The sequence below is a fragment of the Capsella rubella genome, unplaced genomic scaffold, assembly GCF_000375325.1.
Source record: "Capsella rubella cultivar Monte Gargano unplaced genomic scaffold, Caprub1_0 scaffold_4, whole genome shotgun sequence".
In the NCBI taxonomy this organism is placed as follows: Eukaryota; Viridiplantae; Streptophyta; class Magnoliopsida; order Brassicales; family Brassicaceae; genus Capsella; species Capsella rubella.
Genome location: NW_006238920.1, coordinates 6,864,400 through 6,888,832, shown reverse-complemented (window position 1 = coordinate 6,888,832; position 24,433 = coordinate 6,864,400). Strand labels below are relative to the sequence as shown.

The 24,433-nt window shown below is 33.0% G+C and overlaps 6 protein-coding genes and 1 non-coding gene across 9 annotated transcripts; 4 read left to right on the top strand and 3 right to left on the bottom strand.

Moving 5' to 3' along the window:
* The first annotated feature begins 1,277 nt into the window (after positions 1-1,277).
* Positions 1,278-4,706, top strand: LOC17888508. Its single transcript, XM_006293643.2, has 3 exons — positions 1,278-1,953; positions 2,598-2,765; positions 2,859-4,706. Exons 1-3 carry the CDS (start codon positions 1,417-1,419, stop codon positions 4,539-4,541), a joined length of 2,388 nt encoding a protein of 795 aa, XP_006293705.1. The 5' UTR covers positions 1,278-1,416; the 3' UTR covers positions 4,542-4,706.
* A 1,195-nt stretch (positions 4,707-5,901) lies between these two features.
* LOC17890513 (UDP-glucuronic acid decarboxylase 6) lies at positions 5,902-8,537 on the top strand. 3 transcript variants are annotated; one of them, XM_023784301.1, is made up of 10 exons: positions 5,902-5,983; positions 6,316-6,407; positions 6,648-6,822; positions 6,918-7,009; positions 7,087-7,240; positions 7,337-7,414; positions 7,505-7,598; positions 7,687-7,753; positions 7,856-7,960; positions 8,068-8,537. In XM_023784301.1, exons 2-10 carry the CDS (start codon positions 6,318-6,320, stop codon positions 8,248-8,250), a joined length of 1,038 nt encoding a protein of 345 aa, XP_023640069.1. In that variant the 5' UTR covers positions 5,902-5,983; positions 6,316-6,317; the 3' UTR covers positions 8,251-8,537. The 3 variants fall into 3 exon arrangements, with proteins under 3 accessions (XP_023640069.1, XP_006294492.2, XP_023640068.1); XM_006294430.2 differs by lacking the exon at positions 5,902-5,983 and adding an exon at positions 6,092-6,207; XM_023784300.1 differs by lacking the exon at positions 5,902-5,983 and adding an exon at positions 6,159-6,239.
* Positions 8,538-10,304: 1,767 nt separating this feature from the next.
* Positions 10,305-10,828, top strand: LOC17887679 (histone H4). Its single transcript, XM_006295232.2, has one exon. It carries the CDS (start codon positions 10,349-10,351, stop codon positions 10,658-10,660), a length of 312 nt encoding a protein of 103 aa, XP_006295294.1. The 5' UTR covers positions 10,305-10,348; the 3' UTR covers positions 10,661-10,828.
* A 560-nt stretch (positions 10,829-11,388) lies between these two features.
* Positions 11,389-11,460, bottom strand: TRNAC-GCA. The gene has a single exon. It is a non-coding gene; the product is annotated as a tRNA-Cys (tRNA).
* Positions 11,461-11,617: 157 nt separating this feature from the next.
* Positions 11,618-11,987, bottom strand: LOC17890189. Its single transcript, XM_006295420.2, has one exon. It carries the CDS (start codon positions 11,945-11,947, stop codon positions 11,618-11,620), a length of 330 nt encoding a protein of 109 aa, XP_006295482.1. The 5' UTR covers positions 11,948-11,987.
* A 5,594-nt stretch (positions 11,988-17,581) lies between these two features.
* On the bottom strand, positions 17,582-18,291 carry LOC17887734 (zinc finger protein ZAT12). The gene has a single exon (XM_006295042.2). It carries the CDS (start codon positions 18,220-18,222, stop codon positions 17,746-17,748), a length of 477 nt encoding a protein of 158 aa, XP_006295104.2. The 5' UTR covers positions 18,223-18,291; the 3' UTR covers positions 17,582-17,745.
* A 3,982-nt stretch (positions 18,292-22,273) lies between these two features.
* Positions 22,274-23,657, top strand: LOC17889096 (agamous-like MADS-box protein AGL80). Its single transcript, XM_006295336.2, has 3 exons — positions 22,274-22,840; positions 23,066-23,140; positions 23,303-23,657. The coding sequence occupies exons 1-3, from the start codon at positions 22,274-22,276 to the stop codon at positions 23,420-23,422; spliced, it is 762 nt and encodes a 253-aa protein (XP_006295398.1). The 3' UTR covers positions 23,423-23,657.
* The last annotated feature ends 776 nt before the right edge of the window (positions 23,658-24,433 follow it).

Here is a 24,433-nt window from a genome sequence, read left to right as displayed (position 1 = left end):
TAATAATAAATATGTCATAAATAAAACAAGAACTACATGCAAATGATTTACAAATAACCGAAACAGTTTAATTAGGTTTACTATCTTCTTCTTACTGATCTTCACACTAATTGACTTCATTTCTTTTCATTTTAAGACTATTTAAAAATATATTACACTAGAGATGGACTAAATAATAGATAGCACATATATGTGTTTTGTTATTTGTGTTGTGAATATTGTTAGGTTAGGCCAAGTTTTCATATATGTATATATGACGGTAATTATATTTAAGAACTGCAAAAATTGTGTATTAATAATTTATATGTCATTCGTGAAATCAGCATGTTATATTAGCTAAAAGTTCAATGCATTAGAAGTTTGTTTATAATTCATTTCTTACAATTAAATGACTGCTTTTGAATTAAGAAATAATAATAACACTAGTATTTAGGTCCATTCGAGGTTTAATTTGTTTCACACTATTTATTTCGAAATGTATCTTGCACTTTCTGTTAGTTTGGATAACTTTTGGATTTTTCATCATAAATGAATTCCTTATATTTACAACCATGTATTTCCTTTCAATACATAATATTTTATTACATTATTATTCAAATTTTCAATAGAACACCAACTTAAATTTAAAAAGTATTCATCAAACCACTAATTAATACAGTTTTGTGAGCATTTATTAATTTCTTATATTTTCACCACAACATTTTCTCTAAAACACTATAAAAGTAAACTTATTAGAAATCTGATCACCAATAATCAGACCTATTAAACCCGAAAGACTGGCCTCGTCGTCCAATTAAACTAGTTGATCTCAAAGCAGTACACGTAAATAAGAATTTTTATATGAACTCCATAAACTCGAATCCCTCATTAGATACGAATACAATTTTTTAAACCTTTTTTGATCAAAACGTGGTATACGTTTAAGACCACCTTTGTGTCAAATACTAAAATAAAACACCATTGCTCCTTTTTAGTATGTTCCACCCGAATAGAGGCCAAGAAGCCAAGAACATGGACATACACACAAATAGTCATCAAATTTGATCATTACTATATAGCCACTATGCCGTATCAAATTTTTTATAAAAATTTTCATCAAATTAAAAAGATAAAATTTTGATTTTTAATTAACCTAATAAATCCATTAATTTCCGCACGTGGAACCCACTTGGTGTACTTCCACGTCCACTGACCCACTCATCAAATCGACGCATCTTTATAAGCTCCCTTCATCGTCACACACTTCTCTCAAAATATTATTCCATATTCTTCTGATTTTCTCTATTATTTCACTTCAAATCATTAGATTCTTACACAACACAACAACGAACTAGCTCCCAAGCATAAGCTTTATCTTCTTTTAGCTTTGTCTTTGGCACCTTTCTCTCTCGATATCTCTCTCTGTCTATATATATAATGCAAATGACTGAGAGAGGCCGAGCCATGTGGCGCACGTGCCTAGCCTCAGCGTTCAGAACAGCTCTAGCTTGCACTTTCGTTGGCGCAGCTACACTCTACGGCCCCGAATGGATCAACCGCCACGTAGCATTCCCGGCCTTCTCTTACGTCACGGTTATCCTCATCATCACCGACGCTACACTCGGAGACACGCTACGTGGCTGCTGGCTAGCTCTTTACGCCACGTGTCAGAGCGTTGGCCCTGCGATCGTCACGTTGAAGCTTATAGGACCAGCTCGTCTCACGGCCGAAACCACTGCTCTCGCCGCGGCTCTAGCTGCGTTCGTGGTGGTTCTGCCTAATAGTTCGACCCACTTGGTGGCTAAGAGAATCGCTTTAGGCCAAATCGTTCTCATTTATGTTATTGGTTATATTAAAGGAGCTGAGACTGATCCGGTCATGCACCCTCTCCGAGTCGCGGCTAGTACCGCGCTTGGTGTTTTAGCTTGCGTTCTTGCACTTCTCCTCCCACTTCCTCGCTTGGCTACTTGTGAGGTAACAAATATCTCAACTTGTCTTATTCATGTATATGTTCTCACATGTAACTCTCTACGTACTTAGTAGAATAGTAGTAGAACTATAGTCTTTATCATTTCAAACACTAACTTATGTGTTTGTATTTGCATGTGAAAACAAAACTAGCTATGTGTATATTTTCACGATTTAGAAAAATATATAATTAGTATGGTTAAGATTTTTCAAGATTTTGTCGACCTATATACGTGTTCGAATTAGATTTGATGAAACAAACGAAGGAAGGAGAAAATTAATAGATATAATTATAGCATGTCATATAATATTAGTGGACTTGCTTGTACAGTCAAGAAACATGTTGACGTGGGTATTAAAGTGTGTTGCTAACTTTATTCCGTACTACATTATTATATACGACTAATCTTCCTTATGTCAGCAACCACCGATGAAAATTTTGTCTTAATTCTTCCCAATATTGCGAACAAGCTGTGTCGCATCACAGACAAATATGATTCCCTTTTTGATTAATTTATATAATCCCAAAGTTACATATATACTTCTTCGTGTATAGTACTAAACCAAATGGCAATGGCATGGGATTCTCCCTAATAATGTTAAGATAAAAATTAAATTGAAAACTAATATTTAACATTAAATATGTATAGGTGAAACAAAGCTGCAAAGAGGTTGGTCAAAATGTAACGACGAGAGTGAAGTTGTACATGAAGGCTTTTTGCACCGAGGATGCTATGTCAGCAACGGCGTCAGTCTCACAGGCTAGAGTGTTGGCTCGTTCTTCCTCCAAGCTTTATCAAAAACTCAAACGTTACGAAGTAATTATCTATTTCGCATACTATTTTAATTTTTTTGGTATAAATGCATGTACAATATATCTAATATATATGGGAACATTTATGTGTGTATAGCCAAGCATGACATGGGAGAGGCTACCGTTTAAGATATGGAGGTGGCAAAACGTGAATGATAACAAAGGAGAGAAACTACAGAGCATGGAGATTGCTCTTAGAGGAATGGAAATGGTAGTAGCAAGCAAATCTCCTATTCCTTCGAGTTTACTTGAGGGTGAAGTCAAAGAAGATCTCAAGAATATACAAGAACGTGTGATTCTTTCAATCAAACGAGTAAACAATAGTCCGCAACCATCGGTAACACCAGAATCCGATACAGAAAAATCAGATGAGTGCCTCCAAACACTTCAGGAGATCCCGGGAACGCCTCAAGATTTGCCGTTTTACTTCTTCTTGTTCTGCCTCAGGCTCCTTGAAACCATCATAATAGCTAAACCGGAGGAGAACAAAGTCAAGGTCTTAGAAAAATCCAAAACGAAGTTTTGGTTAAGTGATTGGGACAGCAAGAAGGTTATGCCAGCGTTGAAGCTTTCGCTTTCGTTAGGTTTAGCGATTTTGCTAGGTTCAATATTTAGTAAGCCAAACGGATATTGGGCTGGTTTACCAGTAGCTGTCAGCTTCGCAGCGGCAAGAGAGGCAACGTTTAAAGTGGCGAACGTGAAGGCACAAGGGACAGTGATAGGAACAGTGTATGGAGTGATGGGTTGTTTTGTCTTTCAGAAGTTTTTGCCAGTTAGGTTTCTATCTTTGCTTCCATGGTTTCTCTTCTCTAGCTTCTTGAGCAGGAGCAAGATGTACGGACAGGCCGGAGGGATATCGGCGGCTATAGGAGCCGTTTTGATCCTCGGAAGAAAGAATTTTGGGCCACCAAGCGAGTTCGCGATTGAGAGAATCATCGAGACTTTTATTGGGTTGTCTTGTTCGATCATGGTGGAGCTTGTCTTTCAACCAACAAGAGCCGCTAACATAGCTAAACTTGAGCTCTCTAGAAGCTTCCACGCTTTGTACGAGTGTGCAAGCTTGTTTGGAGCTAAAGCGAGTAAAGCAGAGATAATGGAGAGTCAAAAGAAGTTGAGAAGTCACTTAAATGAGCTCAAGAAGTTCACGGCAGAAGCCCATGCAGAGCCAAGTTTCTGGTTTTCGCCTTTCAACTTCTCTTGCTACGAGAAGCTGTTCAAGTCACTATCAAAAATGGCTGATTTATTGCAATTCAGCGGTTACGCCATAGGCTTTCTTGGAGAACAAGGAAAAGATAAATCACCTCAGTGCAAGGAGATTCTAAGCACCGTAGACAAAGATCTCAAGAGTCTAACAGGGAGCATAGGTCTTCTAGCAAAATCATACGAGGAGATCACACTCCTCAAATCACTCGACGCCCTCGAACAAGCCCTAGCCAAGAGCGACAACACCTCATGGGACATTGAGCTAGGGAAGACACCAAACCCTAGCTTCTCAACAGCCGTGAGCGAGCCGGAGAAGATTTTAGAGACATATCTCCAGCATTGCAGAAGCGTGGCTGAAGGAATATTCCGTGTGGAAGAAGGAGAAGGAGACGAGGTTAAAGTGGACAAGAGTGAGGTCGTGTTGAGTTTGAGCGCATTAGGGTTTTGTGTGGAGAGGATTGGGAAAGAGACAAGAGAGATTGAGGAAATGGTTAAAGAGGTTGTTCAATCAGAGAACCCTTCAAGCCATGTTAACTTGCATGAGATCTCTTGCAAAATACGTTCTTTGTACAAATGATGATGCTTTGTATCTCTTCTCATTGATAAACAACAATGACGTGTGAAAGAAGGAAACGTTTGTTTTTGTGTTTACCTTTCTCTCTTTTCTGTAAAAATAAGGCTTTGTGGTTTAACCGGTTTATACCAATACCAACAATAACAAATTAAATACCAATTGTGTGAAGTGGGAAGGCGTTAAAAAGTCCCTACAAAAAGTACAAAGGTTTTCTTCTGTAATATTATATTTTCTTGGGCCTATTTGAGTAAGCCCATTAAGGCCTTTTAAAGATTTCGAAATATTATGAAAAAATATAATAAAGTGTGGCTGCTGGGATTCGAGCCCAGGTCTCCACGGCCACAACGTGGAATTCTTACCACTAAAGAATTCCACTAAACTACAGCCACTTTTTGTTTTAATTCGCTAGTTTCTATTATTTATTACAGTAATCAAATTTTTAGTCAACAAAATTGAGTCGACAGCAATTAATCAGAAACGAGAAGGACAAGTGGGCTACTGGTTCTCACCTCTGCTGCCTTCTCACCAGATTCGGGTTCGAGTCCGGTCCCTGTCAAAGAGAGACGTATAATTTGTAATAATGACAAAAAAAAGAAGCAATTAATCAGAAACTTCAACACTTTAATTAGATAATTAATTTTAGGTTTGTATCGGATTTTAAATATACGCATTCTATTATGCAGAAAATTTTATTTATCCACTTCATCGTAAAACTAGATTTTTAATTTCCGTACTCCATCTTAATAAATAATAGATTAAAATTTATACCAAAAATAAGATATGCATCATATCCCACATATATCTTAGTTAGTACTAAAAATAATTTAAGATTTTAACTAAATATAAATATATAATTAGTATAAACAAATTTAATTTAGAGATTGTATGAAAATGATAATATTTAATTTGTTGGGTATTAAATTACGTGTTTTATTAATATATGGGTATGATTGTTTCAAACAAAAAAAATAATGTATTAAACGTCCAAATTAAAATTAAGTGAAGTATTTTGAAGGTTTTTTTTTTCTTTTTTAATATAAAGGATATGATGCAAATAACAACAATGTTTCCTACTGCGCATGTCTCACGTAAACTCTACTTATCCTATTTTTTATTTATATAATTAATATCCTATTATCCTTAGCTTAATGACTTTAATAATCATACAAGTTTAATTTTAATCTCGTCGCAAATCTCGAAATTTAAGATCCATTAAATGCTTTAATCTTTAGTCAAAACTTGGAGTCGATAATAGTGAAAAGTCAAACTCTTCTTGAGTCTTTGTTTTCTCTCTTCTCTCTTTCTTAATATAACAAATGTTCTGAGTTTATTTTTTTATATTGAAAACTTCATTCGTAAGCGACGTTTGGTGACCAAATTAGAATTGGGTTTGGTGAAGTTCGTCGTGTCTCACTTTTCGTTCTTTTGAAGCTTCAATATTTCTGGTAGGGATCTTTTTTTTTTCTTTTCTTTTTCATTCCACGAGTTTATTTTATTTTTGTGTTGACGTAGTTAACAAATTTTGGTAGGACTCATCTTCTTGTTTCATCATATGATTTTTATATCTAAGTTTACATGCGTATAAATATTGAATCTTTGTTATGTCATCAAGATCATAAGAGTTTATAGTAGTTTTCGTTATATACCAAGCTTCTCACTACCTCACCAGGTTGTTATAAGTTCTCTAATCGGTGTGATTATGTATGTGAATCTACATGTTTATTCTCATGATGAATATGTAAAATCTAGTTTATTAATTTTGATTCTACTTTGTTAGAAATGGCGATGAGTTCTTCCAACGGGACGACGACGACGACGACAAAGCCACCACCGATGCCTTCTCCTCTGCGTAACTCCAAGTTTTTTCAGGTCAGTTCTATTCTCTAAACTTAACAGCTAGTTAAAAGTTGTAGTTATGCAAGTCAAAGTGAAAAAAAAGTTGAGATTCATTGTGTTAGATCTCAATCTCACCTAAAAAGACTTTGATAGTTGAATTTTCTTTGACATTGATTTTATTTTATATGGTCAACAACATGCTCTATGTGGTTCTGAACCCGGTGTAGTAAATAGTAATGCAATTGAATTCTTGAATAATTTTTGGGAATGCAGTCGAATATGCGGATTTTGGTAACTGGAGGAGCTGGATTCATTGGTTCACATCTCGTTGATAGATTGATGCAAAACGAAAAGAACGAAGTTATCGTTGCGGATAATTACTTCACAGGATCAAAAGACAATCTCAAGAAATGGATTGGTCATCCAAGATTTGAGCTCATTCGTCATGGTATATATCTATCTTTTTGAAATCTTGATTAGTCAAACTTAATTTATACTCATAATCCAAAACATTAGTAACTTTAATATCAAAAAATCTTTCAGATGTGACAGAGCCTTTGTTAGTAGAGGTTGATCAAATCTACCATTTAGCTTGTCCTGCTTCTCCAATTTTCTACAAACACAACCCTGTTAAGGTTTGTTAAATTTCGTTAACCAAATTCCGCTATAATGATGATATAATGTGATCATATCTTCCATCTTTATATGGCAGACGATAAAAACAAATGTGATTGGCACACTTAACATGTTAGGACTAGCTAAGCGAGTTGGAGCTAGAATTTTGCTTACTTCAACATCTGAAGTTTATGGTGATCCTTTGGTTCATCCTCAACCTGAGAGCTATTGGGGAAATGTAAACCCGATCGGTAAGTCATTTATAACCGAGTACTTGTAATCAATCTCGGCTATAAACTAAACTAATGAACTAACACATCAATGGGTATGTTGTTGCACATTATAAGGTGTTAGAAGCTGTTATGATGAAGGGAAACGTGTGGCAGAGACTCTTATGTTTGATTACCATAGGCAACATGGGATTGGTAAACTAATCACTCTTTTACCATTTCCTTGGAAACTTGGATCTAGTCTTATTAGCTGATTTGTTGTTATTGTTTATGGGGACAATGTAGAAATACGCATTGCAAGAATATTCAACACATATGGTCCTCGTATGAACATAGATGATGGTCGTGTCGTTAGCAACTTCATTGCTCAGGCTCTCAGGTGAGAGTGAGACTAACCTCAAGTTCTTGAGTCTTACCTTTTTCTATATTGAGTTGAATCTTAGACTATTGGTTTTGGTTGTTTGCAGGGGAGAAGCTCTAACTGTTCAGAAACCGGGAACACAAACCCGCAGCTTCTGTTATGTTTCAGACATGGTATGCATGTCCATACTATATAGCAAATCATTATCTTTATCATTCTTTTACAATATTTTGATTGATAACACCGCAAAATTTATTGAAACTTTGGTTTTGTAGGTGGACGGTCTAATGCGTCTGATGGAAGGAGACCAAACCGGACCAATCAACATAGGCAATCCAGGTGAATTCACCATGGTTGAACTCGCTGAGACGGTTAAAGAGGTTAGTCAGCAATGTCATTTTTGTAATACCATTTCACATAAATGTGGATATTATAGCTAGTTATTGTGTAACAAATAAGTAATGTATACTAATGAGAATCGATACAGCTTATTAAACCGGACATCGAGATAAAGATGGTAGAGAACACACCAGATGATCCAAAGCAGAGGAAACCAGACATAAGCAAAGCTAAAGAAGTTCTTGGTTGGGAACCAAAAGTGAAGCTACGTGAAGGACTTCCTCTTATGGAAGAAGATTTTCGTCTAAGGCTTGGTGTTTCAAAGAAGTGATACTTATTTCACCAAGAAGACAAAACATTGTGTGTGTTTTATATTCATGGAATTGTATATTTCTTGTTTTTTTTTTTTTTTTTTCTTAATTCTCTTTTTTCTTTTTTTTTACACCGGTGATTATAAGCCTAATCACATATTAATCCCCGAAGCTCGTTGATCGTGTGTTTTGATCTTTCTGTTTTGCATTTTGAGTTTGTAGCTAATAAGCTTCCTAACGAGGAACTTTTTAAGGAGTGATGTTACTACTTGGATTTTGTTATGAGAATGACATTTTTAAGAGAACACTCCAACAAAACTAGAGTCTCTCCTCTTCTTCATCTCAAGGTCTTAAGTTAAGTCTTAACACATGGTAGTAGGTAGCAAAATACTAATTTTTTTTAATATAGAACTATATATATACTACTTAATCAGAGATTCGTTCAACAAATCCGCGGTAGCACACAGGTTAATTTCAAATGATGAAATCCGGGTTCAAACCCCGGCCGCGGAACACTTCTTTTTTCTTTCTTCCTAGTGGTAAAGGACATTTCTAATATATAACATTTTTTTTAAATTAAAATCAATATGCTTGTGATCTAACTATCTAAGTTGACTTTTAAGATGAAACTATTAGGAGAAGGGGAAAGTTTTGTTCGATCTTTGATGAGTTTTGACTTGAATGAGATTCATGAAGGAATATCTTGGCTGCAAGTTTTTTAGCTTCAAGATTTGTGCTTCAAGTTACGATATAAAGCTAATACCAAGACTGTGCTTATCATTTTGTATATCTAAACTTGCTAAGACTTGTATGACGAATACTTATGGTATTGGTTTGAAGATTAAATCAAGAACACAAGTTTTGTGAGTTTTTCAAGATCGATGTGATCCAAGAACAACACCTTGCAAAAAGAGAAAAACAAGAAGAATGAAAGAGAAGATATATCAGAGCTTTTGAGCTCTAAGACATTGTAACAATTCCTTTCTTCAGTTAGAATAAGAATCTTCACCACCTGAAAAAACAACATTGTTTGCTTCTAGCTAAATCACACCATCCTTAAGTTTTGGAAGTACTGTTTAAATGCTTCAAACCAGTAACACTCCAACAAAACTAGAGCATCTTCTCTTCTTAATGTTAAGAAAACACTAATTTTTTTCTCTATGTAGTATACTAATTGATTAGAGATATGTTCAACCGATCCGCTGTAGCACAAAGGTTAATTTCAAATGATGAAATCCGGGTTCAAACCCCGGCAGCGGAATACTTTTCCTCTTTTATAGTCAGGTACAATGTCACATCAGACATATCAGACATATAAAATGATAAAATACCAATTAATTATGTTTATCTAAGTTGACTTTGTAAGTAGTGACCAGTGCAGAATTTTCTTTTATCTTATAATTAGCTTTGTATTGAATAAGATCCATGAAAATATTTACTGCTTGGTAGCTGATTTTAAGTTCTAGTTCATAGTATGAAAATGAAGCTAATACCAAGATTGTGCTTATCTCGTTTGATGATCAATTCAAGAAACATACCCTTTTTACGAGTTTTTTTGTGTGATTTCAAGTACATAACTTTGCAGTTGATCATCAATGGAGTCTCTTGAGTTGTAGAAAAGATAAAGAGTTTAGGAAGAGAAGACAAAGAATCAAGAAGTTATATATACACACAAGAGCTTTGAGCTTAAACTAACCTTATAAAAAAACTCTGTTTCTGTTTAAAAACAGAGCCGAAACCAACTCAAAACGACATCGCTTCATTCTTACAAGATTAGAACACAAATCATCAATAACCGTCCCGGTTTAATTAACTAGTTCAATTAAAACGATGAAAAACATTTAACCGGTCCGGTTCACTCACTGGACGAAAAACAAAAATACACGATCCGCGACTGACTTAATAACCCAATCAAAAACCGTAGATACAATCTAATCAACGGTCAATAGTTCTTTAAAACCTTTCTCGCGAATCGTCATCTTTAACCGTACGATCAAACATGAAAACGAACGGTCAGGATTCATTTTTCTGAATCCATCATCTTCTTTATAAACCCATCATCTTCTTCTCTCTCTGCAACAAAACAAAAACTTAAAAAGTCCCAAAGAAAGAAAAAAAATGTCAGGAAGAGGAAAAGGAGGGAAAGGGTTAGGCAAAGGAGGAGCGAAGAGACACAGGAAAGTTCTAAGAGACAACATCCAAGGAATCACAAAGCCAGCGATACGTCGTCTAGCTCGAAGAGGAGGAGTGAAACGTATCAGTGGTCTGATCTACGAAGAAACGAGAGGTGTGTTGAAGATCTTTCTCGAGAATGTGATTAGAGATGCTGTGACGTACACTGAACACGCTAGGAGGAAGACTGTTACTGCCATGGACGTTGTTTATGCTTTGAAGAGACAAGGAAGAACTCTTTATGGATTCGGTGGTTGAGTTTTTTTAATTAAATTTCTGGGTTTTTGTTGTTGTTGTTGATGATTATGTGTTTTTAAGTCTTGCTGTCAAGAAATTTCGGAAATTGGGATGAAGTTTTTAGGGGTTGTAATTAGGGTTTGGGTAATTGCTAGTGGATGTAATGAAGTTCTCATTTGGTTAATGATAGTATCAATTTGCTCTAAACTAATCCTAATTACTTCCAAAAATTCATGATGATTAGGGTGAAAGATCATCGATTGGTTTGAGTGAATCTCACAAGAACAGTATTACAATTTTATAAAATTGAATTGGGTTTTGGAAGATTAAAAATCAAATTATGGACTAATGTGAGCATTTCAAAAGTTGTGGACTAGATTTAAATTAATGATAGTATCAGTTGCTCTAATTAGTCTAAACTAATCTACGTTAGTCTTACATTACAACTCTTAATTCATCTAAATATCTACATTATAAAGCATTGGGCTTTTGAAGATTGAAAACAAATATGGACTAAATGTGAACATTTAAGAGTTTGCAGATTAAAAGATAAGACTCATAAACCTTGTGGGCTAAATTTATCTATTTTACCCAAAAGATTGAAACAACCAACACACAAAATGAGTCACTATAACTAGCCACGTCAGCGATCCTGGGCATACTCTTTTTAATGAAAGATTCACCGTCAGATCAAATATAAGCAACGGTCACGATACAGATTCTAACAGATAAAATAATGAAAAAGATAAAGGGCCCTACCGGATTCGAACCGGTGACCTATTGATCTGCAGTCAATTGCTCTACCACTGAGCTAAGGACCCTTTGTTGCTGTATCACTAAAATTACAGATATATAATCTTATTAAAATATTACAAAAACGTTATTAAAATTTATTAGTATTATTTGTTTAATTACAAAAACGTTACTATGAAAATTAATACAATCCATTAAAATACTGGGAAGTGGGAACGATCTAATCTAACATTGTTCTTGTTCCATTTCTACAACACCTTCGATACCAAGACATGACCGTAACAAAGAGACAGAAGCAACAACCATGACTCCTGCGAATATGGTCGGAACAAAAACATCAAAAGTCGATTTCTTCACCATTTCAGACGGTACCATCACCATTTCATCTTCCATAGGAATCTTCACAAACCCATCTGAAGATGATATTTGAGACACGAACGCCATCTCCGGAGCGAATGAAGCCAAAGCCACCGTGAACGTTAGGAGTATTGTCCATGTTGCTGCTTGTACAAGAACTGGCCAACGCTCTGAGACTTTCTCAAGAATTGGTTCCATTGTAAGAATAACAAAAAAAGATTTGAGGGTTATGTTAAAAAAAAAGGATTTGAGTTTAGGTTTGAGATTATACAAATGGTGAGGAGAGTCGAGAGGAAGAGTGGGAGAGAGGGCGCTTACACGTTTTCACGTAACTCTATTAGAAAATTACGAGTTTGCCATTTTTGTTGTTAATCTTGAATTAATATAAATTAAATTAATTAGGTTTGTGGTGTTTGAATAAAAATTGTTAGTGACCGAGTTTAATGATTAATCCACCTAACTAAACGAGAGAGAAATGTCCACCGTGAACTAAGTGTCACTAATGATAGGATTAGAGAAGAGGTCAATGAAGGGTTGAGAATGAGTCATGAGATTTTAACAATGATGATGAGTGTGTAACATTTTAGGATATTTTAAGTAGTGTTGTAAAGTTTGTGGTTTTGACTAAATCCTATGAGTATGTGGCAGTAATAAACAGGTTAGTGATATACCAACACTACTTTATTTTTTGTTTTTCATAGAAAAAAAAAAACAGTATAAAATCTAAATAAACCATAATTCAATTAAACTCTTCGACCAAAAGGAAAATTAACAAAACAAACTCAAATTTAAATTTGGTTGTCATTTTTTAAAAACCAATCTTACCACACGTCACCCATTGACAACTTCTAACTGTACTTGCTTAAAGTTACGTTACTTAAATTTTGTTTCACAAGTGAGGTTAATCATAATTAAGTTTTAGAAGTGGGACTAATGCTAATGTGCTCGTTGGACTTTCTAAGTATATGAATTCAAGGGGATATTATTTAATAATTCTATATTAATGGAATTTGATGAATTTCGAAATCAGTTGTTGTTATTATATTAAAATTACAATAAATCTAATATTATTGGATTATGCATTTGATTGGTGTATTCTAAAATATATGTTTAAAATAACTGTTATTCAATATTCATTTGATTTTTGTATTACTTTGGATTTTAATGTATTTTTTAACTACTGAAACATGAACCACAAAATATACAAGTTTTTTCTCAAGTATTTCATCTATATGACTATATCTCATAACTGATAAAGAGATTAATCGAAGAAATAGAACCAGATAACATAATTTCTTCTTAAGGAGGTCAAGTCATCTTAGACCTCTCCCTGGCTATGTAAGGAGCTTTCATTTAGAAAATGAGAGTTTGTATATATTATATAGCAAAAATTTCATTCAGTAATAATTACCATCCATATACACTCAAACTTCTTGTAGAACTTTTTAAAAAATCGACACATTGATAATCTACTTCAAAAGAAACATTCATTCCATAACATTCTTCAACAAATTACATCCAAAACCATAAACTCATCAGATTAAATACAAAACCAAACCAAGATCATAACCCTAAACCCAAAAAAAACTAACTAACTAAACTACCCAAATCTAAGAGCTATTAAACTTAATTAGTAACAGCCTTGGTTCCCTTATAAACAGCATGATTAGCAAGTTCACCATGTAACACAAGTCTAAAAGCTGTCTGCAACTTCCATTGGTTTCTTATTATGCCTAGCCAACTTCGACGCTTTTTGCGCAAGTTTCTTGAATATACCGTCTTCTTGATCTTGTTTCTTCTTCCTGTGACTGAGGCTTCTTTAGGTTTTCTTCTATACTGGTGCTTGCTCTGCTTCTGCTTCTGCAGCAACGGGAAGCTTCCTCTGACGAGGAGTAATGACGTGGAGACTTTATATTCGTTGGATTGAAAAGGTGTTGATAACTTAAGTGTTTTTCTTCTTTGTAGAGAAGAATTAGAATTGCTGATGTAAATTAAGCGGTTAAAATAGTCTATTTTTTTAAAAAACAATAACATAAATAAATCAAATATAGATAAAACTTCAAAATAATCATTAAAAAGTATTTTGGTTTTTTCTCAGAAATTTAAGAATAAAACAAATTAATAAAAAAAAGTTCCAAGTATTGAGCAAAGTGATGCAAACATCTTATCTTTTGGGTGGTCGGCAACCGTCTAAATTTCTCTTCTAATTGCTTCTTCGAACCACTTATTCCAACCACATATATTCTAATCACTTCTAACTTATAAGGTGGTTTGTTTGTAAAAGAGGTACCAATCAATTTTATTAAGGTGATGTAAAATGCTAACGATTCATTAATATTAATAGTGATAGAAATTGAAACAATTTGACAATATTAAGTAAGTTGTGAAGGATATACGAAGAAAGTTAGTTGAGTTTGTATAGATAGAAGAGAGATGAACTAAATCAAAGTGTTAAGATTTGTCTCATTAACTCAAAGTTTGACATTAATATAGGATTATACTAGCTCTGTTGATTATATATATATATATATAATATTCAGAAAAACCATTGAATCATCAAAATATTACCGAAATTAAAAAATTAACACAAAAAGCCAAAGTCTAATTCTACTTGCATATACACATTTATCAGTAACAAACCTTAATTAGAGGACATAGATCTATGTAATAACTAAGCAAGTTTCTTAAGTCCACAAAGTTCAAGTTGCTTTGCAAGGACCATACCACCAACACAGCCATTTGACATCTGACTAATTTACAGTGAATTGACTCAACGATAAAGCATTTCATTAGGTTGATCTCTTGGGCCTAATCCTAGTCTCGTCGACCATGACTTTGCTTCTAATAAAACTCTGAATTGACAAATCCTTACTCCTTACTTCCTCTATTCAGTTCTTTGAAGTCCATGTAATAATTAAACGTCCTTTTTTTTTTTGTTGTTTTTATATATGTTGTTTCTTCATGAAATTTATTTTCAGTCTCTACAACTTTTTTTGGAACTTTTGGATTTGTTGAATACTACTAGCTAGTGGAGGCTTTTGTGAATTTCTCAGAATCACTAGTTCAACAAATAGTTGACCTTTTTACTAACTTGATCCCTTGTAAATTAATTAATTTAGCCGACGAAACTATACTAATTTATAATAACGAGATAACGACATAAACTCATACATGATATATATATATTTACATCATTACCATCTTCACCAAGAAACCTCAAAAACTCATATATAACAAAATCAAAGCATATCTAGCTAGTTAGATTATATTTCTGAAATCCAGAACTAATTGGATTCCCAAAATCGTTTTGGGAATATATTGCCAAAGAGATAATTGTCTAAATTTTAGTTAATCGTTTCCAACCATTAATTTAGTTGACGAGAGACCACATTATTGTTTCATAGCGACTAAGGTGAAAATGATAGTTCTGAAAATCTGTTGAAGACTATTCAGTTTAAAAAATCTATATTGGACCGGACACAAATATGAAAAATTATAGTCATCTCTCATTATCAATTCTCTTTACAAATCTCCAAAATCTTTTTTTTTTCTTTTCCTATCAGTTTGGGCTTTAAGAGGAAAACATGTTTAGAAATATATATAATTTGTGTTTGGGGAACAATCTGTTTGAAAAGTAATTATATGGGACCAACAATTACATAATGCAATTTATATTATATATATATATTTTAATTGGATTTGTTTTTGATGATAACTTATTATTATTTGTAGTCCACAAGCCAATTAATCAGTCGTATATTGTATTACTCATATAGTTTTTTTTTAATTAAAGGAATTAATAAAGTAACTCAAAATATAATATGATTATGCAAATTAAAAAAGTAAAAAAACATAGTTTAAATGTCATTTATGACTGTATATACAGTATATATATACACACATTTTAGTGCATGCAAACTAGATATATTACCTTTAACTCTAAGATTATATTAATGTAGTATAACTTTTTATTTAAAAAGAAATACGTTTTGATATCTCTTAAAAATTAATATTTTAGTAAAGTACGTTTGAGGTAAAACATATTTTACGTGATTAATTACGTCAACGTTCCAAACAACATAGCGATGCTTAGGTTGAAACTTGTTTTCTCTACGAAAAATTCTAATATATATAATTTTCCAATTCGTTCAACCATTCAACAAACTAATTAAGCAAGCTATTTGCCCATCACACAAAAAATCCATCCTCATTATATACATAATTGATTAGATCCACAAAGCATAATCAAATCCACCAATGACAATGACAACTAAACTACATGACTATAACCACTAAACTGCATTCACTTGTTTCTTCTTCATATCTTTCGCTACACATATTTATTTTTCTATCACCAACGACTCATTTTAATTGAGATTTAGTTTTTAATTATATGGATATTTTTTTTGTATACTAATTAGTCTTCTTTTTGAACCAAAAAGTCATACAGCTAAAATGTAAACGCATCTCAAAATTTCTAGTAAAATGCCTTTCTTTCTTCGTTACCTTGGCCAATTTGTAACTTAATACTATGGCTTTTGCATGTATTTCTAAGAAAGTATCATGTCATTTAATCTGATAATGCGTAATCTTTATATAACATCGTACGTCACTCACGGAAAACAAAACAGAAAAAAATATTGACATTTTGCATTATGATAATTTTTGTGCCAATTTGAGAAATGTTTTTGGTTATCTATCAAAGAAGCCCTAAATCCAAACCTTAATTATAGTTCCTTAATTAATTATATCTCCACACAATTTAGTCAAATATATCGTTACCTATATAGATCTAGCTAGGACGTTTGCTAATTGTTATATTGGATGCTTTTGTTTGAAATTTGTTTTTATATGAAAATTTCTAGGAAACTATGTACTAACAAAATTGTGTTTCCAAAATTGGTCCAATCATGGCAAAATATTGGATCAGCCATGCCTCTCATCACACATATATTCATAATCATGATCATCATAAATACATAAATCTATAAGGATTATGAAGTGGGTATAGATAATAAGACATTACGTCTACCAAATCTACAAGGATTATGAAGTACTAAAACTACAATTACTTGCTTTATTCTTATCGATGTCTTTAGTTAGCCAGGTACACATAAATGTTTATCACCAACGACTCATTTCAATTAGGTTTATGTGAATATTTTGTTTGTCCATGATCATGAGATAACTTTTGAATTCTACTAATAATCAGAATACGAAGCCTCGAAATTTCTAGTAAGTGTAAGTGATACGTTTCCAAAAGTAATTATGAAGAAGACATTATAAATTTGCACAAAAGAAAAAAGAAGAAGAAAGAAGACATTATAACAAAACTAGATGTACAAAACCAAGATCGATGTCGACTCCTATTTCAATCATGGATTTATTTATATGTGGATAATTTTTTTCCCGTGACCATGACATAACTTTTGAATACTATAATCAGTCTTTTCTGTTAACCAAAGAGTCATATATAGATTCATAGCTAAAACGAAACGAAATCTCGAAATTTCTAGTTAATGACTTTCCTTTTTCGTTACCAAAAGTAATTATGATCAAGACATAAAACCTAGATGTCTAATTACAGAAACATAACAAAACCAAGATGTCTTATACTCCTGTTTATAGACATACACATTTGTCGGATTAGTTTTATCAAGAAACTCTCTAAGCTACTACTAGTTTCATTTGTTTGAGGTGTATTTGGAGTTCAAAACTAATTAACATAGTGTTTTCAGAATTCGGGAAATATACATATCTACGTGAATATACAATATATTTCTTTAGGCTTTCAGTAATCTGACGCTATATATAAAATATAGAGATAAAATATAACTCGATAATATAAGATGTATATATCTATACATAACGGTAATACCATAAAGTTTTTTTTTATACAAAAATTACTGAAAGCCTAAAGAAATAAAAATATCAGATGAAATAAAACTTAACCCTACACATGTATACCCCCCAATAAAAGAAAAAAGAACAAAATTTTAGAAAATCAACCTCCCAAGCTCCAACTTCAAATCTTCATTCTCTAAAGGCGTCAAGTTCAAATCCAAACACAAAACCCTCTTTCCATTACCACCACCAGACTTTTTCATGGTCACCGGAGCAGTAGCCGGAGCCAAACTCCGGCCACCGCCTCCTCCTCCTGCTCCACCTCTATGCTTCCTCATGTGACCACCCAAAGCTTGCCCTACAGCGAACTCAGCACCACATATGGGACACTCGTGTTTCACCGGTTTGACTCTCTTGGGAGAAGGAGGCGCGTGGCCTTCAAGCGCCGCCGATCTCCTGTGGCTTGCTCGGTGTCCTCCCAAGGCTTGGAACGACGGGAACTCTTTGTTGCATGTCTTGCACGCGAAAACGCGGCTTTTGGTGTCGTTTTGATGTTGATTCTTTGATAGAAGAATCAAACAATTTGCCATCTTGTTTATCATCTCCATATCTGATCTCTCCCTTTCCATCTCACAAAAAGAAGAAAATGAAAACTCCACACTTTGTTTTGGTTGAGAGATGAAAAAAAAAATGAATAATGAAACGAAGACTTTGTTGAATAATGTATTTTTTTGATCGTACGTGTTTATTATATAAGCGAAAAAAAACTTAGCTTAGCTTTTTTTGCATTGACTTTTGTGTGTGTTGAAATTCTTGTTTTACCCTTTCCTCTTGCTGAACAAACACCTTTACGTTGACCCTCCACGTTCAATAATAGTTTCGTGTTATTCTATACAAAATTAGAAAAAAAAACAAAACTATGATAACAACTGACTATTCATTTGATTATTGTTTACTAATCATATACTATATCATGTTCAACCGCTAAACAAGACAGATATGTAAACAGAATCTATAAGAACATATATGAGTTAATGCACTTACTTAAGATGATGTATATTTCATTATTGTTTTAGCTTACAAGTCATTTTTTTTATAACTAAACTGATGATCATGTAGATAACCACCCTAACATATTTGCGAATTCGAGTTTCGTCGATCATATAGAAGATAATAGAAACTGAAACTAAGATTTATAGAAATATCAACAAATGAAAGTTTGAAGACATTTAACACAATTTCGCGTATTAGAAATAAGTTTTAAACATAACAAATTCAAGTTCTTTGACCCTAAGTTTATTGCTAAAAGTGATCAGCTTATATAATGTTGGTACCAACCAATTATGATATAATGGTAGAACAACTGCGTTATAATGGTAGAACAATTATGATATAATGGTAGAACAACTGCGTTTGCATCAACACATATTGTTATCATTCATAATCTAACCATTAAGAAAATCAATAAAAATATCTATTGTCAAACAAGTAACTAGCTTTAATTAATATTTCAAACTGGGACTAAAATTATATAGTGGAACATAAATTAAGAAAAAAAATGAAAGATAACACATGGAGTTGGTAGTTGTTCTGGTATCGATCTTTCTTGGAGAAACCATAACCATGCCTTGTAGTTATAAATATATCAAAAGGGCTCAAAGAACTCATTACTTTGATATATCTTAGTCCCAAAACACTAAAAACTCATCTGTTTTCTAAAACCGTAGCTCAAAGACACATCTGGTCGTGATATCTTTAGTTCCAAAAGACTAGAACTCATCTGTGTGTGTTTTGTTTTGTCAAAGATAAGATTATATTAAGAAATGGGTAGTTTGGTAATTGAAGAGCAAGTACGGCAAGACTTTTGGTACGGCAAGTTGCGATTGAGTCACACAAACGTCATCGCATACCAAACCCCAAACGACGACGAGAAGGAAAAAAAAAAGTTCTATACATAGTCGTGAGTCAGACGCTCTAGAGTGTTTTACTATTATATATCCCAAAACCCTTCTTCATCGATCACCCCACTCGCACATTTCACACATACGCGTACCAAACTCTTTTTTACTATTACCAAACTTTTTTTTCCAACTTTTTGTGTAGACATATAAAGATTAGATCATCTCTTCTTTCTTCATTCAACATCACGCATGAAAACTACCTTACGTGTTTATCTTGTATCTTTTTAGGTGTGGAAATTTAATTCTTTTACGACTCGATCTACACTAATATTTTTCTGAGTTCATACTTTAACTATAATCCAAATTCAGATTCATTAACCGATGTCTTAATCCAAAGCGAAATAATTAAAATACTGATTTATACTTTATAGTATACAAGGTCACAAGTGTATGTAGACATAATGAGACACCATATACGTAATATTATTTTTTTCATTTTTCTCTAATATAAAGCTTTTATGGTCTTTTACTAAAAAAAGGATGTCCTAAGATATATATACCAAGAGCTTTCACTTTAGAATATATAAATTGGTCAAGCAAGCAAGATATATATACACAATTTTTTATATGAGTATAAGTGGTTCGATCGATGACTTATTTTTCAAATATATGGCACGTAACTTGGATATATATAAAAATATAACCAACATGCATGGTGGGTCATGTGGTTCATAGATTTATTTTGATGTGTGTTATGAAAGTGCAGAATTGATTTTTTTCTTCTAAGTGACAATAATACAAATCTCTAACTTTATCTTATAATTTTCGAAACTCATAATCTCTAACTTAATCAATATTTGACTTTATGTTCAAAATTGCTAAAATTTAGTAAAATATTTTGTAGTATCTTTATGGAAAAAACTATAAATACATATATGTATATAATGGATTAATAATAACTTACTTTTATTTTTGAGGTAGAGTACAGAAAAAAAATTCGTGTTTTCTCTACTCTACCTAAACTATAAAAACACGAATTATATAAACTCAAAATTTATAATTTTTCTTTTCAAAAGATTCATAATAGAAAATTTTGAGTTTATAGATAACACTATTTTATATTATTTGACTAACATCTAGCTTATTTCCCGGAACCAATTAACAAATCTGTAGGAAACTTAAATTTTGATTTTAAGTCTTTGCTTTGATTTAGATGCGTTTTGGGGTTCAATTTTTCTTCAGTTCTTTTAATTTGACACTAACACACTTTCTTTAATTGCGTGTATCACATGGTTGTTTCTATGCAAGAACCACCACATCTTATAATTTTTTCTGAAGTCTGAAATCTAGTAACCATAAAATAGTAACCGATGAAAAAACATATAAATTTCAACCCAAAAAATCCGTACACTGTATCCGTACGCGCGTGAAGTTGAAGTGTTCATATATGTTTGGAAGATTATATAAAAAAAAAAAAACAAAGTCCATGATCCACGCCACCCTTTCACAAAAAATTAAGTTGAACATTAAAAATAGTTGAAAATCATATGATTTTTTTTAAAATTACGAATACAAATTCTAAGATTCTAGACTGCTTCAACAAATCTTTCTTATTTCTCTCTACGGAGTCTAAAATCATGATTCCTTTAACGCTTAACAATCGTACGATACGTGGATCATTTTGTCTCACATAATTAGATTTGTGTTTAAATGAACTTAGTTGTTTTGACTCTTACCTAGTTCGTTGGTCCATAGTCAAAGAATTAGTGCCGTACGTGTCATTGTTTTTCTTTTTCGGGTTAGTAACATGTCTAATCAAGATTCTCGAGTTGGGTTTCGTTCTGAGGAAGTATAACCAACAAAACCAACTATATTTAACATAGAAGTTGAATCATATAAGATGTACAAAACAAGATGTAAGCCGGAACGGTAAACTTTTAGAAAATAGTATAAAGGTGTAAAAAAGAACGATACATAAAGCAGAGAGTAAAATTTTTGGGTAACGCTTTTGTGATTGGTAAAGATAAAAATGTACAACTTTCTCTTACTTCACTAATCACACCCGATGTTAAAACACAAAAGTGACTAGTGAATCTATCATCTTCTCTGTTAATATTGTTATATGTTCTTGATCTTATTCTCCAGCTGATATAACTTGTTAGGTTTCGTAGACATCGTAAGGTCGAGAACCATGTGTAGACTCTCACCGTTACTTTGGTGTCGTGAATCAACATTTAGGAAGCTTATTGGGCTTGTGTTAACAAGTTCACTGTTTTAGTTGTTCTAGTATCCTTTTGAAAGCATGAAGGGTACGGTATTATTGGGCCAAGCCTAATAAGATTTAATTTAACAACTAAAAAAATCTCAATTTAATTTGTATGATTTTTAGTTTGTTTCAGTGTGTGAGGTGGGAAAAAAAACACCTTAACCAAAAATATCAAACCGGATTGACCATATTAAATGTTGTTTTTGTCTCTTAGTGGTGGAGGTTTGTTTGTAATTAAAACCCTTTTTTTGAATAACCGTTTCGAACGCATTTTTAAAGTGAAAGTTAACTTCACAATTAACACTTGTTATCTCAATAATAAATACATAATTAGTGTAATACATTTAGCTAATTAATAAAATTAACTCAAATTTGGAATACAAATTTTTTATAATTAATTTTAGTTAGCAACTTGACAAATGACAACTAATATGTGGACCTTTTCACTTCAGTATAAAGATATGTCTTGTATCTACATTGTAATGAAAAAAACCACATCTCTTTAGTGTAGTCATGGGAAAAAGAAGTAAACTTAAGCTAGCTTACATATCCAATGATTCAATTCGGAGAACAACACTCAGGCGTAGGGGAGAAGGGTTAAAGAACAAACTCAAGGAGATCAAGACTTTGTGCGGTGTTGATGCATGTGCGGTCATCTACGATCCAGAAAAACCAACTCCAGACGTGTGGCCATCAGAACCAGAGGTGAGCGATGTGATCAAGAGGGTAGATACGGAGACAGCGACGAAAAGGACTATGATGAACCAAAAGGAGTTTCTCAACCAATGTATCGAAAAAGCCAAGAAACAAGAACGTCGAATGGTTGAAGATAACAAGGAGATTCGCCTTAAGGAAGCCATGTTCAAGTGTCTTGAAGGAGGGAAGATGGGAGACCCCGACATGAACAATAAAGATCGTCGTGAATTGTGTGAGTTTGTTGATAAGTATCTTAAGAATATTTATCATCATAGGGATGTAACTCTCAAGAATCCGGATTTCGAAATTGGAGAGTCTTCTTCAAGGGATATGTTGCCATCCTATGTTTCCCCGGTCATGGCACCACCACCTCCTATGGCACAAGTGAGTTCTTTTCCTCCTTTACATAGTGTTGGAACTCATACATGAATATGATTTCGATTATTTTTGTGAGATATACATGAATCATGTATATGATTTGAATTATTTTTTTGTGAAATATACATGAATCATGTTTGTTTGTTGTGGTTATTTCATGTAATTTAAATCATAGGTTACATGAGTTTTATCATATGCTTTAACTCTCATGAACTAACCAAATATTTGCAGACCAACCAAGGAGCAGCTGATGTTGATTTGCAGATAAGTAACAATCAAGAAGTTTACATCCCAGCAGTGAATCAGGTTTGGGTCTTAATTCTCCTACTAATTAACAATTTGTTGCTAGTTTTTAATTTAATTTTTATTACTAGAAAATGTTAATGTAACCATTGGTTTAAAAATCAAGTGTATAGTTGTGATTAATAACTCTCACGCATTAATAATGTTATGCCAATTATGTTTCAGGATGAGTTTCACTATCCAGACCAGAATCATGATGGAACTCAAGACCAAGGATTCATTGAACAGATGATGAAGTATGGTGAGGAAACAAATTTTCCTTGGATGGATCACAAGCAGTTCTAGACAGCATCTATTTGGACGAAGACGACAATGCCAACAATGTTATATCTCTTTCGTCTTTACCGATGATGTTGTTCTCATGACTTCTCTCTCAGTCACAAATCTTTGATTTGTGGTTATGTCTTATATTTTTAGTTTATCCAGTTTAATTATGTAATCTAAACCTCTTCCTATTTCAATTTCTGTACTATATTATATGATGATTTTGCTAATTTCCATATAAAAAGAGTTTCGGGTATGTGTCTTTCTCGGTTCATTGTCATTGTGTTAGGCTTTCCTAACATAGTCAGCCAAATTTACAAGTGTTAGTATGGATATGGTAGTGTTGTATATCTATAAAGATCTTTTCGTATCTATAGTTTTAATCTTCTACATGTTGTGTAGAGATATATGAACCCTTATGTGATTAATAAAGTATCAGTTCACACTTCACAATCACTTTATATGGCATGAGAGCTAATCTGATGCAAAACCCTAAATTTCTTGACGCTTTCCTCTTCTTCTCTTTATTCTTCTTTCTTTCTCTTATGAGAGTGAGCTCGACATTGGTGCAACTTTCCAGTTTGCACATCCGGGGTTTTCACTCTCGAAATGAAGCATTTTGCTCTTGATTATCACTTTGTTCAAGAGCAAGTGCAGAGCAAACAACTTCTTGTCTCTTATGTTAGCTGCAAAAAATCTAACTAGATTTGAAATTAAACAAACGAGAGACTGCAAAGATACTAAAGATAAGATAAAAGACAAATCCCAGGTCAAAGAAATTGATTAAAGAGAAAGAGATACAACTTCCAACAAGTAATAATTCTTAGGCCATAGAACACTAAGCAAGACTAACTCAATTCCATGACACTAATCTCTTTACTAATCAATCATTCATCAACTTCTTCTGAAGACAATCAAATAATCAATAATATAAACAAATATATATAGTCACTAATAAACCTCGTCAGCTATTTCTAAGGGTAATAGATGAAAATCACTTAAAGGTTTTGGTCCGGGAATTTCATCGAACAC

Coding starts and splice junctions, on each gene's coding strand:
- LOC17887734 (XM_006295042.2), bottom strand. CDS start 18,222: ATGGAAAGGGAGAGATCAGATATGGAGATGATAAACAAGATGGCAAAT.
- LOC17888508 (XM_006293643.2), top strand. CDS start 1,417: ATGCAAATGACTGAGAGAGGCCGAGCCATGTGGCGCACGTGCCTAGCC. Junction 1,954..2,597: donor CTCGCTTGGCTACTTGTGAG/GTAACAAATATC, acceptor AAATATGTATAG/GTGAAACAAAGCTGCAAAGA. Junction 2,766..2,858: donor AAAAACTCAAACGTTACGAA/GTAATTATCTAT, acceptor ATGTGTGTATAG/CCAAGCATGACATGGGAGAG.
- LOC17890189 (XM_006295420.2), bottom strand. CDS start 11,947: ATGGAACCAATTCTTGAGAAAGTCTCAGAGCGTTGGCCAGTTCTTGTA.
- LOC17889096 (XM_006295336.2), top strand. CDS start 22,274: ATGGGAAAAAGAAGTAAACTTAAGCTAGCTTACATATCCAATGATTCA. Junction 22,841..23,065: donor CACCACCTCCTATGGCACAA/GTGAGTTCTTTT, acceptor AAATATTTGCAG/ACCAACCAAGGAGCAGCTGA. Junction 23,141..23,302: donor ACATCCCAGCAGTGAATCAG/GTTTGGGTCTTA, acceptor ATTATGTTTCAG/GATGAGTTTCACTATCCAGA.
- LOC17890513 (XM_023784301.1), top strand. CDS start 6,318: ATGGCGATGAGTTCTTCCAACGGGACGACGACGACGACGACAAAGCCA. Junction 7,415..7,504: donor CCATAGGCAACATGGGATTG/GTAAACTAATCA, acceptor GGGACAATGTAG/AAATACGCATTGCAAGAATA. Junction 7,599..7,686: donor TTCATTGCTCAGGCTCTCAG/GTGAGAGTGAGA, acceptor GGTTGTTTGCAG/GGGAGAAGCTCTAACTGTTC.
- LOC17887679 (XM_006295232.2), top strand. CDS start 10,349: ATGTCAGGAAGAGGAAAAGGAGGGAAAGGGTTAGGCAAAGGAGGAGCG.